The sequence below is a fragment of the Gymnodraco acuticeps genome, unplaced genomic scaffold (assembly GCF_902827175.1).
Source record: "Gymnodraco acuticeps unplaced genomic scaffold, fGymAcu1.1, whole genome shotgun sequence".
NCBI classification, from domain to species: Eukaryota; Metazoa; Chordata; class Actinopteri; order Perciformes; family Bathydraconidae; genus Gymnodraco; species Gymnodraco acuticeps.
Genome location: NW_022989843.1, coordinates 1,191,122 through 1,210,966, shown reverse-complemented (window position 1 = coordinate 1,210,966; position 19,845 = coordinate 1,191,122). Strand labels below are relative to the sequence as shown.

Sequence of the window (19,845 nt, the reverse complement as noted above, 5' to 3'; positions counted from 1 at the left end):
TGCTGCAAAGCTTCATGCACGGCAGATCGCATACCGACACTGTGCACTGACAGGGATTTTATTTAGTAGCCCCACTAATGAAATTAGTGAGCAGGATACAGCACTAGTTTACTATTTTATTGTAATGTGTAAAATATTTTCAGTTATGTTTTAAAGTTACTTTTTGTATTTCTTGATGCAAAAAACAAGAACTGTTAACATAAACAAAGGCATCTAAATAAAATTAACAAAATCACATGGGATTTTTAAGTGTTAATTTCAAGATGAAACCTCCCTCTCCCGACCCGTCATTTTTTCTTTTCTTGCAGAGGAGGTTTGAGACCCAAGCGGCAGCAGATCGTTCCCACATGCTTCCCTGCCGCTCGGCTCTCCAGAGGTGTCAAGCCAGCCTGAAAGAATGAAGTGCCTCCCTATTGTGCGACCCAACTATTATGTGCTTAACATTTCCATGACAAAGATGCCACTCGACTTCTCCTACATCCATTCAGCTGGAGGGCCCTTGTCCCCTTCTAATAAAACATTTTGCTGCAAATCATTGATTTAATGCCCTAGAAGCTGACGAAAGAGAGAAGCATGATCAAGAATATGTCATACAAATAATATTGTAACAAATGTTAGAAATTATAATATGCAAATACTGCATAAATGTTTTTTTGCTAAAAACCAAAATGAATCAATATTATACCTCGAAATTCAAACTAATTAAAGAATGCTCTTTAATCCAATTAAAAACCCACACACATTGATTGACATGTTTGTAAAAAAAGGTTTGTTTGCATCTGTAAGTAAAACTTTTGTTGTTCTTGTAAATCCTGATTTTCAATCTATTATGAACACTCGTGATTTTAATTGGAGTATTTGTATATGATTAAAACGGAGCGTGGCTTTAACAGTGAGGGTAGCTGCTGATACCTGAGTGCAGAGGGTGTTGGTGGGGGATTGGGGTTCGGTTGATTTATGGTGCCAGTTGCTTTTGACAACAGCCTGCTAAATCAAGACATAGCGGGTCATTAGGCTATCAGTCAACAGAGGAATTTGGCCTGCATTTTAAATGAGCCCATGTTATTCTCTCTAACAAACACATTTATATAAAAACGATATTCCTTTAAACTGGTGAAATTGATATATAGATATGTATCTTCATTAGCAGCAGGATTTGTATACAGTTTATTATTAACCGAGTAAACCTCACTATAGTTACTGTAAAAGCAAACTAAGGAGCATAGGATAAGGATCAAAATGTTGCTTTTACCAATAAAGTGGCATATATTATGCACATCAGGTAATCCTGCAAAGTTGAATAGGATTTTTTAGACATTATAACAAGTGTGTGAATGTATTAAATAAGTCACACACTTTTGACATTATTTTATTACCTAACCGAAAATCAAAGCAGGTTACTTCAACCTGATGTGAGAAAGAGTCATGAAAGGACATTTAAACAATTTTGATTTTGTCAATATAACGTATTCTTGTTCATAGTGTGTTTTGGCTTCCAACAACTTATCCAACATTTATTTTCCACCATGCAAACATTTAAAACAAAACCGGTGAACTTATATTGTTTACAAAAACTCAAGTTGGCTGAGCAATGACAATGTGTCATGTTTTGAATTCTTTAAAAATAATGTACTTAACTCTCTGAATTAACAGTATCAAGGGAGTATTGTGGCAAAAAACAAATAACTCACAGTCAAGAATTATATATTCAAGTTACCTTTATGCCTTCTATAAAAGTATATAATTAAGGCAAGCATACAGTGGATTTAGACATTTCTTTCTCTGGGCAATACACAGTGAATAAATCATATCATAGTCTAAAAACATAAAGGATTCTCTGAAAAAAAACTATATAGGTTATACACATATATACAATACACATTATCTTTGAAGAGAATCGATCAAAATAACTTCCCTTTAAAGCTGGAATATTCAGTCTTTTATTCACATGATGAACATTTGGATGTAACTAGGTGGCATGTAATAAATTACTGTTTCACTTTAACTCCTAATCTATTTACAGTTGTATACAGTTCATAGATTCCAGCATTAAATACGTGTAAATCAAATAGCCTGGTGCCAAATGGCAACAGTGTCATATAAAAATAGTTCATATCTTTAAAAAAAGAAAGAAAGAAAGAAAGAAAAGATTGGCAGTGCACAGCATCTGATTAAGCCTTTCATTGTTTCCAAAACAACTGTCTCTATGTGGCAACTTTACAATCAGAGTCTGTGACCTAGAGAAAGAAGACAATCTAATTTAGCTTATCACTAAAGCAAAGCATCTGGAGAGCCGTGAAGTGGTGTGGCTTGATAAGAGGAGCAGCGTGCAGCTCAGGCAGTTTTAAAAATAACTTTCTGGTCCCATTTGCATAGAAAATATCCTGATGTGTTATCCTTCAGCGTCTACAACTCTTTACTCAAACAAGGTCTGCGCCCAAACACCATCTTCTTTAGTCGGTGAGGCTCTAACCTTTCACAATAGACGAAGGTCAAAGAGTGACAGAAGTTTAGATTGCCTTTTATCCGGACAAAAGTCGGGGCAGATTATGAACCCGGGGATTAAATGAGGGGCAATAGAGCCAAGATGGATGCCAGCAGGGTCAACACACAGTGGGCTGCTGGAAGAGGGGCTCCGCTGCCCGGCTCCTCGGTATAGTACAGTTCCGTGGGGTCCTCATCGTCTATGGGATACGGGCCGTAGTCTGAGCCGCTGCCCTCCTCCCTCACCGGAGAGTCGAAGCACAGAGCCTTCATGCTGTTCTTAACATACTCACAGATGGCCCTCTCAGTCCCGTCACACATGCATGTGTCCAGCTGCTGACCCTTGGGTATTTTACGCATATTCGCTATCACATTCCGGCAGGCGTTTGTGCAGATTGCCCCGCTGAAAAGCTTCCCACAGTGCTTCAGATAGTCTTGCATGGAGGAGCTGCACTGCCCGTCTCTCTCGCACTGGCGCCGGGCTTCCGTGCAGCCAGTGCTGGTAGTCCTGGGCAGGCACGGCTCGATGGCCCGTTTGGTGCCCGTGCACACCGGGTCGTGCGCGCAGCTGCAGTCCTCCAGAGCCGGCCCGTTTTTGGTCAGATTTAGCTGCACCAGCGAGGAGATGCAGTGGCTGGGGCACTTCCTCTTCTCCCCGTTCAGCACGGGGCCACATGCGCGCGAGTAGTGCTCGTATGCGTAATTGCACTCGGGCTCGGCTTGGCAGTTCATGATGGCTTGCCAGCATATCAGTCTTCTACCGTGGGACGGCGAGGCCACAGAAAGGTAGCCAAAAAACAGAAGCACACAACCGAGAGGCCAAACACATCTACAGACACTCCGTGCCAAAGAGCAAGAGCTTGCCATTGTTCTGGCTGCAAGAGAGGGTCAAACTCACAACAGTGTCATATGCAAAACCTCTACACTACTTTCATGAATAGTGTCAACTGGAGAGTGTCATTTACTCCGAGGCAGATGGTGTGTGATAGGCCCGTGTGTGGGCGTTCAACAGGCTGGCACTGCGCTGTGTAATCCCGGCTCCATAAACCCGTCAGCGATGATCCATTTGAGCCGGATTCTTGGGCGAAACTCCCGTTATCCATACATGATTGGGGGAAACTGAAAAGTAAACGTAGGCCTACAGGAGTAAAACAAAAGACGCCGACAAGAAGTTCTCCAGAAGTTTAAGAAAGTTTCTGCAGTGGTTTATTCCATCGCAGGGATTCTCTGAGTTCATGTAACAAAACTGCCTCCAGCTCAGTGAGCTCCTGCGCCCTCCTGCTAGCGGATCTCAGACAAAAAACGAAGCCGTAAGTCCCGAGAGTCCTTTGGAGGAGTGCGCTGGATCATTTAGCAGTCCTTGTGCGTACGGGTGTGCAAACAAATAGTGCATGGGGAAAAACAACAACCCTTGTGGGTCGCAAAGTGATCCTCTACTCTCTCCCCTTTGAGCATTTGTCTTTCTGCCCCTCAGCCCCCTCTCTACATATTAGCGAGGTGCTTCTCATTGGCTGGCCACTTGTTGTGGGTTCCTACGTAATGAGGGGCGGGAGTTCAGAGTGGGAGCAAGATGGGCTTGAGAAGCACAAGGTCAGGTGAGATGAATGTGTTTGAGAGTAGATTTAGTGGAAACAGCAGTCCTCTTCTAATATAATAGAAGAGGAAGAGGAGGAGGGGGGATACTTTAACACTTGTCATGCTAACAGCGTTCTATAGCCTACATTTAAATCAGAACATATCACAAACCGTCACACAACAAAGTATTGTGATGGTATGTTTTAAGTTAAAAAAAGAAAGTTATCATTAAAATATTGATACTTTAATTTATGATCACCAGCTTTGGTTATTGTTTTGATTTAAAGTATTACTAAATAAAAATACATAACCTATCTTGCCTGAATGATAGCGAAAGACAAAGGAATGTATTTAACCTTAAATATTATATTAATTTAAAAAGGATATTGTAACATGGTTTTAAGGGGAAATCATAAGGTTTCACAAAATAAGTGTTTATATCTTCCCATTATAATCATGAGCTGTTGCTTGCAATGTTTAATGTACAATACTAAATATAATCTCATGACGTATTCCTCGCTTCATGTAACAGAGGTCCTCAAAGTCACAACTACAGTATGTGCGACAAGACCAGCACTCACCCCAGTAAAGCACTTTCTAAAGTGTAATATTCTGCAGATAGTTGAACGTGACACTGTGACTTCTGTACAATATTACACTGAACTCCATGCCTGCCGTGCTAATGATCTGTGCAGTATCCTCACTGATAAATTAATCATGCCCATCCTATTAACTCTTCCTCAGCAGAGCAGTTGAGCACAAATTCATTGGGGGATAAAAAGGGCACTCAGTGAACATCATTTAATATAATCACACATTAAGGCTAACTTCCCCACTTCCTATTATTGCAAATGGTAAGCCGGTGAATCACGAGGACATTCATTTGCAGTGTCTTGCCTCAACATGTGATCTGGTATTAATCCAGTCAAACTAACACGACTGACTGCAGCTGTTTAAAGCATATCATCAGCCTGTGTTAATAAGTGGACTCCAGGAGTTTTGCTGTAAATAACTGAATCATTTCTTTATGCATCTACTGCCAGTGTGAAACAGGTGTCACGATGCTTTGTAGGGCAATGGGTAATACAAAGTGACAGTTTTTCAAGTTACTGATTATCCCTGAATGTAAATCATAATACAGTATCTTGATTCAGCCTCTACGCCAGATTTATCAATGCACACTTACATAAATGTTAGTTGTTATACATTAGAAATATTCCTAATATTAATCTCTAAAAACTAAATGAACACAGAGAATGAAGATAAATTGCAATTGTACATAGTTGTAATATCTTTAGTGGTTTTGACTTACAAATACAGCAAGTAGAAGTTTTTCTGTGGTAAGAGTATCTCATTTTCTAAACTGTCAAATAAAGCAGTAAGGGGAGAAAAAAAAAACATTCAGAAGGTCTTCGAATATTTTCTTCCATAGGTTTGAATCAAAACAGCAACAACTGTTTAATAGTATTGTATGAACTGACCTGGACCAAAGAGCTGTTTTCATGGATTAACCTGCTGTTGATTTCGTTGATTAGTCATCAAAATGTGGGAAAACTACAAAATAAAAGCTGCAGTTCTTAAAGAAGCCCTCAATTATTATGTTATCGCTTTTTCTCTGACCATCAAAAAGGTAATAAAGATTCTGAATACCTTGTTGGTTTTCAAAAGACTTTGGGCAAAAGTCTTATAAAAGTCCAAAGATATCTCCCTGGACCTCATCATCAAAATAACACACAAGGGTGTGTGGGAGTGTCTGTCTGTGTGTGCATGTGTTTGTGTGTGAGTGAGTGAGTAAAATGATAGCCCACATGTTGACACATGAGCGAGAGGAGGCAGTTTAGTTCTTGAGGCCTGATGTGGATGAGGGAGTCAGGGAAAGAGAGCAGCGAGGGCACAAAGGCGGTTTGTGTTTCAAACAGCATTCTGATCTCAGGAATGTACCTTTAGGCCACAGCCGTGAGCTTCCCACTGCAAACAATGCACTCAATGTCAGTTACGGCTGGCTAGCACAGACGCTGCTGGCGCTACTCCAAAGTCCCAACTCGTCGAAAATGATGGATACAGGGAACTCAATACCTCAGGAGTCCCTCTGCTGCCTTGCCCTCCAGCACAAAGAATAGCAACACCGTGTTCTTCGACAACAGATTCCCAAACACCAACGTCTTCATTGTTTTAAGTGCACAACTGTAATAGGAAACAGAGGCAACACCATTCAAGCAAATAATTCATTCAACTTTTTACATTTGTGTCAATAAAACAGCAATTTTAGCCTTTCAGAGTCCATAATAATTTGCATGTTTTGAAAATGGATTAAGTCAAGACTTCTAGGAGAAAATACCTCTTTAAAATCTCATCAAACACATAAAAAAATCTTTCATCCTAAACACTTACAGATGAGAAAAAAGTTGATCGAATCATCCAACACTTTTGTCTTTGCCAACAGCTGTACGCTTAAACCAGATGTGCTGCACCGAGAGCGGAGTGTCGTTACTTTGAGGGCTCAATGAAACCAGAGTTCTCGCCGTAACAGTCCAATTAAGGGACAAACATAATGGTATTAAAACCATTCCCTGCAGGTGTTTTGTAAAATTACTTAAAATATAACTTTGGTTAAAAAATAATAATGGCTTCAACTTGTGTTTACAGTTTCTATTAGAAAGAAAAACGGAAACAATTTAATTAAAGACATTTATGATGCTCTATTTGATACATTTTGACATTCTTGCTGCACATTTGAAACATTTCCAACTCATTAATGGTCACAGGACTGCTGCTGTTGAAGTGTAAAGAGTAACTGCTGGAGCTGAATCCCAGCAGAGAAGGTCAGCAGCAGTGGGCCTGCACAGCGCCGTCTGAAAAAGGAAATATCAGGATACAGGAAATGAGTTGGCAGGAACTATCCATTCAAATTGCTTCCTCTTTGGGATTTCAGAGAAGCGATAATGGCAAGTGATAAGTTATTTGGAACCGAATCAAATAAGATTAAGGATTCATTTCCTTCCTCGTGTCTGCCTATTAATTTGCCTCTGGTTAGTCCCTCCTCTTCTGGGGATTTGGGTTGATTTGTTCGGTGGGGAACTGCACAGTGACGCACAAGTGATTACAACTGTACACGTTGGCAGATACTGTCAGAAAGTCAAAAATAAACCATCTATTTGTATCATTTCCAAGAGTTTTGCGGTATTCCTAGGCATTTTGATGTTAAGGGAGGATCTCCTGCAGCACTAAATACCAACACAAACGTTTTCAGCTTTCAGGGAAATAAACACATTTGACTTAAAACCAAGTCAGCGTTACACACCCATATTTTTAGAGAGTATGAAATTGAAACTTCCTTTCCTGTTGTGCTTCAAAGTTACTTAACTGAGTGGGTGGATCCCTTCTTCAAAAACCTGCCAAATGGTTAAAATGTTAAATGAGGTGTTATGGGGTGGCGTTCCTTTAATCAGTGAGATTAAAGTCATCCATCATGTCAAATCGGCACTGATCCTGCTGACCCTTTTAGCACAGTCCACTGCATTATAACTTCTAGAAGACCTGATCTGCACATTGGTGTCCCATCAAAACAGAAAACAGACTCTGATAACATAATCATCACAATCAGGCGGTGGCAGCAGCCATAATTTAAATAGGTTAGTAATCAAGAGAATGTATGAATGAGTGTAACATTTTATTAACTTAAACTAGGGTTTTACTGTGTATTTGATCAGCTTTGTTGAAAAGGAAGTAGCTGCAAGGTGCACCGTACCATCGGTCGGTGTCTGGCTTCAGACCTTTATTCATTTCCTGTCTTCTTTCTACTGTCCTAATAAAAAAAGTCATATAAACGGCGCCCCGCCCCTAAAAAAAACAATGTATATTAAACAGAAATGTATGTTTTTTTCTGATATTGTAGACTTCCAGTTGACCAGACAGGAAGTCTACATGTATTGTGACCTTTTTGTGACAGGGCAGAAATGCCGGAGAGACAGAGAGAGAGAGAAGTATAACATACATCAAGGGTGCTAAGTCCAGGATCAAATTGCATGCACTTTAGCTTCCTGCTACACTAAGGAGCTCTAAAAGACTTTGCAAACCGTCCAAACACCATTCTACAATTAAGCATGCACGCCAAGTGTTTGCTCACAGGGCAACAATGGCTAATACCGCTTTGCAACTATAAGTGTTAAAGAGACGGATGCCCTCCTCTCCCCGCGAGCTCCCAAGTGGAACCTGCAAAACAGTCTCGAGGGTTATTTTCCTTATTTGAGCCCCTAAAACAGGCAGACCTAGACATCCTGGTCCGTATGTCCTCTAATAGTAAACAGCAAAGTCCATTAGTGGTGGAGAATGTGCTTTTAGATCTGTAATTACATCCAGGTCACTTTTACAGTATTTACCTCGACAGACCTCTCCGAGTCTCTACACTGCCTCCACACACCGCATATCACACGAGCAGCTGCTTCAACACATGCTGCTCTGCCATCAGCCAGTATGAGCGGCTGTTTATACAGGCCCGAAGGCCTTTCATATCAATGCAAACACCAGCACATATGGACCAACCAATAAAGACCTAACCTCCGACACAGACACATGACCTTAATCTCCCCAACATGGAGAGCAGCAAGACAGAATTTACCATGTAAAAACACAACAAATAATCCCTACAGCATGTGCTAAACATGCCTGATCTCATGTGTATAAAAGATTCAGCTCCTTCATTGAGAGTGATGGGGACTTAGACAGTTCAAGTGAACTGCATTCCTTATTATTGTTGTATTGTATTTTTCACAACTAAACATGTGGTGATAGTGGTGTTATAACTGACTGCAGTGCTTTGTCGCTTACAAGAAAATGTGAGTGCTGCTGCAAATCTAGTCACTGAATTACTAATACCAAAAGAACACCTGAAGTATGACGAATACTAAAATGTTTCCTCCTACCACAATTAATTAAACAGCGTCAATCCATTGGCATGTAATGTTGTCCTAACACAAACAGTTCAGAACTTGACCTAACTTACAGCAGGAACAATCCGGAGCCAACTTTCAATTCTCAGCAGTTTTTAAACTTGTCAGATTGAACACTTTGTGGTAGCCACTGAAGAAGATTTGAGGTTCAATACCAAGCCCTATATTGGGTAAAGGATACTTTCAGCCTCAGTATCCTACAAAGTGTTAAAACTAGACCACTCTAGAGGTAATCATTTACATCCAATGCCAAAGTTCAGTGCCCCACTGTGTGTACTATATGTGGCATGGCAGAAAGTAAGGGTTGGAGTAGTGGGTAAGAATGTTACATGTTTGACTTCATACAGGAAACCACAGTTTGTGTCCCGTCACAGACCTGCAATTATTGTTAGGGCCATCTGGAAATAGTTTCAAATACTTGAGGTGCTTAATTACTTTGGTTCATTATGCAATATTTGTAAAACTAATGACATCAACTGTACCTGAGCTTAGCAGTGTTTATTTCCAATTAGCCTTGTGTTAGCATGTTAACCACCAACAATCTTGTAAGGGAAACTTCTGTAGCAATGGAGAGTCAGGACTCAGAGAGACACGAGGAGAGTTGGAGCTTTGATGTCAAACACTGATGTTTTATTACAAGTATCGGCCGGAGAATTCACATCACAAGTCACAAGAGTCAGAGGTTCTGACTTCACGGTAGAGTTGCCACGTCAAATCTGAAGAACTCCAGACCCATGTATTTAGCTAGTTCAGAGAGAATAATCAACATTGTAAATAACAAGATTCATAACACCTCTATCAGCTGACGCCAACAGGCAGGAACAGGGAGACAAAACACTGAGAGCACAGCAGCCAAGGTTACAGGTGCGTGTGCTCAGTCAGGACAGTTTGAACTGATAAACTGGGTCAAAGTTATGGGCTTTGGAAAATAGTTCCCCAACAAATCTTTATACTTTGATCTTTTTGTAAATGCTCTCATTAAGGAAAGTGTTGCCATTAACTGTTCATTATTGACTAATCTGTCAATTATTTTCTAGAAAAATAAATTAATAGTTTGCTCCATAAAACAAAAGTCCAAGGTGAAGTCTTAAATGTATTTATTTGTCAGTCCAAAACTCATATTTCCAGATTGAAGAGGCTGGAAACATTTTCTTCTATTTGTGTGAAAACATGTTCAAAGGGTTATTTCATTGGCGATTATTTTTTCTTTGATCAATTTGTCAAATAAAACTCTAACTTCATACTAGGTTGAACATGTTCTTTTAATAAATAATTACATTGAAGCCCTCTGTGCGTATGTAACATTAATGCTACCCAGTCTTTGGGTAGACAGTTTCTAGGATATGTAAACAACAGAACACTCTGCAGTATACCATCTCACCCTCTCGTACAGCTTTCGCACGGCTTTCATACGGCTTTCATACTTGCATCCCAGAACCCCTGCAGTTTTTTGGCAGGCCTCCAAACCTCGAGTACCAATTTAAGAGATTAGACCCAAAAAAAAGCACACAAGACCAAGACAAATGGCCCCCACCAGATCTCCCCCGGCCAACCTCTGGCATCCTAGTCTGCTATAGAGACGTCAAGTAGTGCGGGAGGGAATGTGAAACCCAAGCATGTTCCCCAATTTGGCACGTTCCTGAGGCTCCAACGCAGTTATGAGGCCACTTCATAGGAGTGTAAACTGTGTATTTAAAAAGCCGTCATTGTGGGACTAACATTGGCCCTGGTGTAGGTTGTTAGAATAACTGAATGACACAATGGTTTCTTTTCTAAATAAACAGATGTGGGAAGGCTATTAAAACCTACATTTTTTTCTCTTCCTCTCGGTCTCCTCCTCCCCTCCTCCACCCCATTTGTAAGTGGTCTCACACACATGCACACACACATATATACACTCTCTCTCTTTCACTAACTCTCACTGCCTCACTCTCTCCCTCTCTCTTCCTCCCTCCGTCCACATGTCTAAGAAAGGCAAAGGCCCAGTTCCCTCCTGCAGCTGTTCAGCACAGACGTGCCTCTATTCCAGCCTCCACACTGAAGTGATATCGGTCTTCTGCATATGCTGATTAATTGCGTGTCACTCTTAGCTCCTCCAAGACCACTGCCCCTCTGCAGCCCCCCAAAAGCACCCCACTCCTCCTCCCACACTGCATATGGAGGAAATTAACTCCAAACCACAATCCTGCTGGCACTGGCCTTCTATCAAATCGAATTCTCAATGAAAGATTACTGTGCGATTTCAAAAAGACCAAATCCGTTGCTAATAATATTCATAATTCACAAGTAAGCAATTAAAGTTATATGTTTTCCTATCAGTACATTAAATATTTTCAAAATGTCTGTTTAAAAAGGTAGTTTAAAAAAGGTTGTCTAGTACCAGAAAGAAAGTTGCTTTATATTATTAGAAGAAACAATAAGTATTATTACAATAAGTGATAAGACAGCCAAAATGTTAATAATATAAACTCCAAGGAATGACTTCCTCTGTTTGATTCAAGGCAATATCCAGGAAAAGCAGAACACCATGGTAACGACAACTTGGCTTTGCTATACTACCAAGATAAAGTGAAAACTATTGCCACCGAAAGATCTGGACTCTGGAAGAGCTCAAAAGGCAGAAACTACAAAGATCTGAACTCTCAATTTAAGGCACATTTGTGATTTGTAATTAAGGACTTCTCTTTTTGCAACATTTACAATCAATGGGAGTGTAAGATTCAGACAAAGGCGGCAAATGATCAATAAGCTAAATCCTGTTCTGTAGAAGTACTTTGTTGCCGAGTGAAGGGTTTTGCCGGGCCATTTTTGCATGAACTAAAGCAAAGAATCTTTCATCAAGAACCAGGTTCCTTCAATGGAAAAAGTCAAATACATGCCGTTGCCTAATTCTTTTATTTGAGGGGACATTTTACTTCAAAGAAAAACCCACATGAGCTTGAGAACTTCTGATAATATGATGAAGATGAGTACATCAAACTCAAAAGTATGTTTTACTAATGTCCCCAACAAAGCAGTGCAGGAGTGCATTCCCAGCTGGTTCTGCAATGCTGATAAGGCAGCGTGGCTGCTTGGTGACCAAATAAAAAGCACATGTCTGACATAGCATCGGAGATGGATCAATCCTCAGTGAACTCTTGACACCGAGGGGATTACTGAGGATAAGAATGATGTGACCAATTCACATGTTGCGTACATTGAAGAAACACAGGCGCCATTTTTGAGTGTCAGCTTTCAAAGACTGTTTTTCAAATTCATATTTTGAAGGTTTTAGCGTTTGAATGTTGATTGTATCTACTTTTGAAGCTGAAGTCCCTCCATTAAGGGCAGTTTTTTATTTTTCAATGATAACATAGTACTGTTAGTGTACTGAATGTGTGTAGCATCCCTTTGTTTACTTTAAAACCATGTGTTAGTTTCAGAACACAAAGGTGATATATACAACTTTTTAACAAACAAGTAACACACTTCCTCTTATCTCCTCACATGTCTACATGCCTGACTGCCATCCATTTGCTTGAAATATAAAAGGATGATCAATAATCTTTTTGTTGCATAGATTTTGCCGTGGACTTTGTCAGAGTTTTGATTATCTTAAGGCAGTAAAACGTTGCAAAGACAAGACCCGCTGAGAAACCATCCTGAACACTAAGATTGTTGTTTAAACTGCAGATTGTCTGCCTTTACCTTATGCTTATTTTACTTAATGGATGCCCATGACCTTGGCCACAGGCTAGATGGTGTTTCATTGGCAATATCTAAATGAAGAGCGGGATTAAGGGTACACTTTCCTGACAGCTTGAGCCAGAATTTCCAGTACAAGTTGGAGTTCAATAATGGGCCTTTTTACTGATTCTTAAAGACAGGGTTTCCAAAAATGTTACTAAATGAGTCAAGCAGAGCAAAATTGTCTGGTCTGAAGACACAAGTGGTGTTGGTTTTTAATGTGCCAGACATATCTGATCAGCAAAAGAAAAGTTCTCGAGGTGAACTAATAGTTGCAGTATCAGGTCTCGCAAGAATACTAACCAACCACTTTATAACACTAGCCCTAAAGAAAGCAGGAAGATACATTTTCTAGCTGTGATTGCAGACTGAAATATAATTGTTTACTGGCTAAAACTGTCAATAGTTGGACATATTTTGTCATCTGGCCTATTCTATTAATTCATAATTGTTGTAATTTTTGTAAATCATGTAGAATTCCATCAACAAAATGTACATTTCTTGGCATACATAATTATTTCCCATTGTCGCATTGGGTCCACTTACCTCATTTAATCAATTTGCAAAGACAAGTTCATTGTCTATTTCTTGTTTGAATTGTTTATTCAAATACAGTACATCCAGGTTACACTGACATCTATGGGAATTTGTTAAGCTTTTTAATGACTTTCTCATAGTTTCGTCTGTCAGTGGAATAAGATAGGCTTTCCAAAATGTTTCTCCTGAGTAAGAATCCAAACTTTGTTAAACAAAAACCGCCATGATGCTGATGTTTTGCCACAACATACCCCGCCAGTGTCAGCTTTCAACTGATAACAGCCAGGCCATCAGTCAGGTGGGGCCCCAGATGGATTGGACAGATTCATCACAACTAACACCCAAGGTCAGTCACAGGTAATCCATCAGGGCGCTGGGCTGATTCAGCACTGTCAGGTAGGAGCAAAATAAGTCTGTCTTTCAAGGTTCCGACTCCATTGACAGAATGTACAACTTAAAGTGTGTAGCTCTGTGTTCCTCGTTAAAGCTCGACTGTACACAGGTCACGCTCTGACATAACATGAATCAACAACATCTCTAATAGTCTCCCTTTCAAGGTTTAATGCGAATGTGTAGTGTACATACACACACACAAAGATATACATAGACCCACAGAAGATCACTTTATTCTCTTACATCCAATAACTCCCTGGAGGAAAAAGCTTTCACTTCATGACCGTGTTATATGTGTTGTTCGACTCAAATCACAAGAGCAACGGACGAAAGTAACCCAGCCAACGGCCTCATTAAAGCATACAATAATTACTAGGATGAAAAATGCATCAGTCCAATTCAGAAAGTGTGGCCTATTGCTGGAACCTCATTAAGCCAATACAAACTCCAACAAGCCTTGTCAAAACCACGAAAAGGAAAACATTTTCTTTAAACAGAGTCCTTTTGCAATGCCTTTGATGGACAGAAAGATATTTTTAACATACACATAACATGTGGCTAAAATGTGCATTTTCTGCATGACTTCATGTCCTTTATTGGACTGCTTTGAGATTCTCATTAGTCTTATTGCCACAATGGTTTATGTTTGTTTGGTTACTTCTGTATAAACAAGCAATACGTCAAGCCACATTCACAACTCATTTAACAGTGATCCACGGGAAGGGGAAGCTCAGTATAGTGATGCTTGAGGCTCAGTCATTACAAATATCATAGTTATTTAGCTCCAATAACCATCTCTCATCGTAACCGTGTCTGATTGCAGTGTCTCTGCTTTATTACCTTCACCTACCTTTTTTTATTGTCTATTTGTTTATAAGAAGGTTAACTCAAGTACATTAATAAATGTAAAATAATCTATTCAAAATAGTCGACACTTCACCAAAGGGCCAAGAAAGTTTCAGTTTATGCAACATGTAGTGTAGAAGCAAATTCTTGGATTTTTGGATTCAAGGTCGACTAATAACCATGAATCAGTAATATATGTCAACTTGGAGCAATTCCACTTATTCTGAAAACAAGATGATACGTTTAAATTGCAATAAATCACTGCCTGTATGTTGTGTAATTCACCCTAAAGTCTATTCCTGCAGTTTTGCTAAACCTATTGTTGGGGAATAATTTGCTTGGATATTAAACCTTTGATACAGTTCATCATTTTCTCTTTTCACAGTCTCCTTTCCCATGGCATAGTTCTACGGCCGTGGGTATTCAGCGACGTGCAGTCAGGGGAGGCAGGGGAGGCAGAGCCTCACCTGTCATACTCATAGACTGGCCATACTCCAATGTAACGGAAAAACAACTAAAGAAAAACTAAATAGTAATAATAATAACAACATGTCTCCACTGATCTGTGTTGTAAATGTGATTTCTGTATGATTCCAATCGCTTTTTATAGTCAAAATCAGCAAATTTGCCGAGCTCCGCTACAACTACATGGGAGCGATGAGGAGTGAGGCAGGGACGAGCTCTGCCTCACGTAAGCCCACAGTAACTTGCTGGAGCGCGGGCACTAATTTAGCGCGGGCACTTATTTTGTGAGCGCGCTCAAGCCAGTTACTGTGGGGTAAGGTGAGGCACAGATGAGCTCTGCATCACCTCAAAATGCGTCACCTCACAGAAACTGGCTGGAAAGCGGACCCTAAGCGTATGCCTGCACCATCTCACTGTAGGTCACCAATGTAATGTTTGTAGATCCCTTTATTACATTTATCCTCGCCATCCATAGTCTCTAAATAACTTATTTCACGTATATATGATATTTAGGCTCGCCGTACAACGGCAATGAAAAAAGCACCAGGGGAGGCAGCCATAACCTCTGCCGCACTGAAGGGGGCGCACATGAGCCCACAGGTCCTTGTTGCTACTGTTATTCTACGCAGAGACGGTATAGACGCGAACAACAAACTAGACTTTTGAAACTAGAGGAAGATACGGAGGACTTTTACAAAAAAGTAATAGAGATTGTTGTCCAGAAGGATAGCATGGACTTCATCTTCAAGTCAAGGTAAGACCACATTGGTAATGAAAATTGGTTCTTACTAAGAAAGAACAATCCAATATTTAGATTGTGGGTATCCTTTTGTTGAACGGTCTGTTTAAAATGAATCGAAACATCAGACCAAAAAAGCTTTTGAAAATAACAGAATATTTCGATTAAGGTCAGAATATAATATTTGTAAATCTGACTCTGAAAGAGTCAGTGCCTCACCAGCCATGAACCTCACCGCACGTCACTGGTATTGCTGATATCTCTCTTAAGGAGAGGCAGCTTGGGCGCATTGTTGTTGCCAGCTTATGACTGAGCACAAGCTGGCACGAGATAGTTTATTGTTCAGGGACATCTAGAAGCCCTTCTTTTTAGGAACGTAGGTTCTCTGGCGCACATTCTTTCCTATGGACGAGAGCTCTAGTTAGATTCAGGGTCCATATTTGTTTAGTCTCGCTGATAAAGAATGTTGATTATTACACTCCGAACTAGTTTAAACCTGGAACTACAAAAGAGTTATTCAGAATTGATTTGGCATCTCTACCGTGTGCTCAACTCGTGGCCCGTGATATGTCTTGTGAATTCTCCGGCCAAAGCTCCAAATAAACCGTCAGTGTTTGCCATCAAAGCTCCAGCTCTCCTCGTGTCTCTCCGAGTCCTGTTTCCAATTGCTACAGAAGTTTTCCCCACACCTATATGTATATTGAGTGTTGCTAAGGATTTGATCATTCAGCCTTAGTACAAATGTAGGCTTGTTTAATTAAGGAACAATACCTTTTATGCATAAAAAGTAACCCAATGCTGATGTCTTGGGGGTAAAAAGTCTGAAAATTAAGTTGTTTAACTTTTTTAATTAACATTACATCTGTTTTAAGTATACCAAACACCACATAAATGCAAAATTAGTAGTTGTTTGATTTAGTGGAGTGTGTTTAGTCTTCATTAAAGAAATGGAAACAGTGAAGAAGAACCGTTCTGGCTTGTTAACTGAAACAGGAGAAGAGAGGGGGAAAAGAGAAAAGGCATCCGTATGCACAGCATGTACGACATCTCTGAGAACTATCGCGTTTTATGAAGTAATGAAGTTGATCTAGTGAAAATACATTTTAAAGACATTAAAAAGCTGCACATCAAAATGGTAATAATATCTGAGGAATCCATCGATCAAACGCAGAGGTTTCGAAACATTAATTATTCTGTTCATGTGATAAACAAGTGACGCTTAAAAGTGCTTCTACTTTTTAACCAATGCGTTGTGGGATTTGGGGACCAAAAACTATTTGATGTAAAATAATTTCACAGAACTGTGGCTTCAGCTTTAATAGGATACGTTAAGCTGGATAAAAATGGTAAACACACAACACTTAGGGATCATAGAGGACAGAATATGAGCAAAGTAAGTTCACCTTAATAACGTTGTGAACAAATAGTTTATCAGTTTGAATCAATGCTCAGAGATGTCCCCCTGTGGCTGTCTCATTTTGTTGCTACCCTCACATTTCCAATCCAGGTGTGCATCCAGGTGTTCCCCGCTGTGGTGGCCAAAGGTTTACGACCTTGTGTGCTGCCATTTTGTGTTACCTCACGCTGTTAGCTTCTGGTCGTCCTGTAAGCTGGCAGGAATGGGAGTGTGGATGTGCAGTGACTTGCACAAGACCCTTGGGTGCCTGCTAACTTAGTCGCCTTGAAATGTTTTGTAGGAAGATGTTCACTCATCACTCAAAGTATAAACTAATGTAGGCCAAGAATGCCCATGAGAACAGATAGCGAAGGCATTCATGTCTCATTTGAGAATAGTACATTTGAGACCAATAGGACAGCAAAGACTGATGAACAGTGAGGCCACATCTTCATTCTATTACATACCATATCCATCACCATGAGGGACACAGAGGCAAAGGGGCCATTTGGCATAATCACGGTCATTTCCTGGACCCAGCCGTGCACCCTGGCTGTCTCTATGTATGGAGTCTGGCAGTCTGGGTCCATATAGACACTGCAAACACACAGCGAACACACTCATCCATCCAACACACTGCAGACCTCTGATCCATCTGTGACAGCAGCCGAACAATCTGCTCCTTCTTCTGGCCTTCCCTGTCCAGACATACTTTCTGTCGCAATCTGTCCACCCCAAATGAAGATAAAGAGGAAGACCAGAGCCGGACTTATCAGTCAACATTGAACCATTTGAAAGTCCCTTGCACAGATGGCTGGATAATGTCAACTCCAAGACCTTTCTCTGCCCCTGCTGATTTATTTTATCTTCCTCCTCCAGACGTATTCCTGAGAATACTCAAGAACACTAAAGATAAGCCCGTAGTTTCAAAGTTAGAACTCAAGGATTTAAAAAGTGGGTCTCGCAAGGCTGTAAGCAAGGCTACATTAAGATAGTAGTAGAATATGTGAAAATAACAGACTCCGTTTATTGGACGCCTAAAGTGACCTTTGGGGTCAAAGACATCAGGCACTCCAAAGCCCAGCTGGTAAAATTAGAAAAGGATAGAAACACAGCTGTTCTCTCAGCTAATAAAGTTATTACCGATGTTTCAAACCAACCTGGCTTCTGTCAGTGTGTTTTTTCAGACACACCTTGACAAAGGCGTTGACGCAAGTTATAGTCTTTGCAGTAAATAGCACCTATGTTAATTTGATGTTGGTTTACCATTACAGAAGCTAATAAAAAGTCGCCATAACATGTTATTTATGAGTTGTGTGAGTCTTTTTGATTCAACCCAAGATTTATATGGATTTTTGGGACTCTTGCAGGCAGCCGGACAAGTAGCTTGCAAACTGTGGCGAAACATTTTCATTTATTTAGAGTCGTGTTACGTTTTGGTTCTATTTTAGTCTTCACTAACTCCGAAGGGAGATTTCTGGTTACTAAACTGCTAAATGCTCTACTATATTCAACAGCTAGGCGTTGGGGCTGAGCAGGTCATGTAGTGAGTTTTTTAGAGCCTTTTCACTGAAAACAGCTGCCAGTTCAGGCTGAAATAAGCTTTGATTAAAGTAATGAGAGTGTTCCAAGACATAAATCTAACTTGATGTCTTCCAGTCATATGTATCCATCAAGTCAAAGAAATGCAGGCCTACAGAAATGCATCTGTGTAAAATCTGTGCAGCAACACACTTGACAATGTACATCACAAGACACAACGTCTATCTGTCAGTGGTAGTTATAGTTTTCTTTCAATCTCCTCTACTCTCCTGTCAAGTTAAATGCTCTGCTGATCACATGAAGCATAAATGCTTTTCATTTCTGTCAGCGCACTTCAACCCACAAACACACGATAAAAAAGCTAATGTGGTATTATCTTTAACTGGCATCAAATGTTGTTTTTGGTGGTGTTGTAATGTAATGTCACATCTGAAATCCCTTCAACCTCAATCGTGTTTTGACAAATCTGGCATGCTGTGACTGTTTGTTTTTATTAATTATTTTTGTCTTAGTATGCAAACTCTGAAAACCGTGAAACTCTAATCAGTGATATATTGACGGACTAAGGTCTAAACAAAAAATCTTTGATAAAATGTTGCCATTATCGTTGTGTCTTTCCCACCTGCTTTAGTGGTGAAATTATTTCTCCATTGACAGCAGACAGAGCCGTATTACGGTAGAGGTCATGGCGTTTGGTTGGGATTTGTTGAAAGCCTGCTTCCAGGGTATGACACTAACTTTTCGGTTCACCTACTTGCAAAAGTATTGCCCTAAATAAAATGTTCAGCATGCATAAACAATAATGTAGTAAATATTGCTTAGAAGATTAATCCATATCAAATATTTCACTGACTAAAAACCCTGCTGGGTAAAAGCATTGAGTTTAAAACAACTGTTGCTTTACTTGGCTAAACAGTACAGACGTCTTCCCCTCACACAGACAACAAGGTCAGCGCGTCTGGTCTTGGAATCTTTGATATCAAACTCTCCAGCACTCTCCGGTCTTATCATTAAAGCATTTTCTAAGCTTGAGTAATCCTCTTCAGAGAAGAAGAAAGACACCCGGGCAATGCTTTGAACTTGAGATAACATGGTCTGCACATGCTGTGTGTTAAGGAAGTGCTTTTGTGTGTGCATGCATTTGCATTTCAAGTCAATGCAATAAGGCATAATGAACTTTTGGCAGGTAGAAT

General features: G+C 40.1%; 1 protein-coding gene across 1 annotated transcript; it reads right to left on the bottom strand.

The window, feature by feature from the left end:
• Positions 1 to 1,361: 1,361 nt before the first annotated feature.
• On the bottom strand, positions 1,362 to 3,957 carry gas1a (growth arrest-specific 1a). The gene has a single exon (XM_034236397.1). The coding sequence runs from the start codon at positions 3,349 to 3,351 to the stop codon at positions 2,563 to 2,565; it is 789 nt and encodes a 262-aa protein (XP_034092288.1). The 5' UTR covers positions 3,352 to 3,957; the 3' UTR covers positions 1,362 to 2,562.
• Positions 3,958 to 19,845: the final 15,888 nt, after the last annotated feature.

Coding starts and splice junctions, on each gene's coding strand:
- gas1a (XM_034236397.1), bottom strand. CDS start 3,351: ATGGCAAGCTCTTGCTCTTTGGCACGGAGTGTCTGTAGATGTGTTTGG.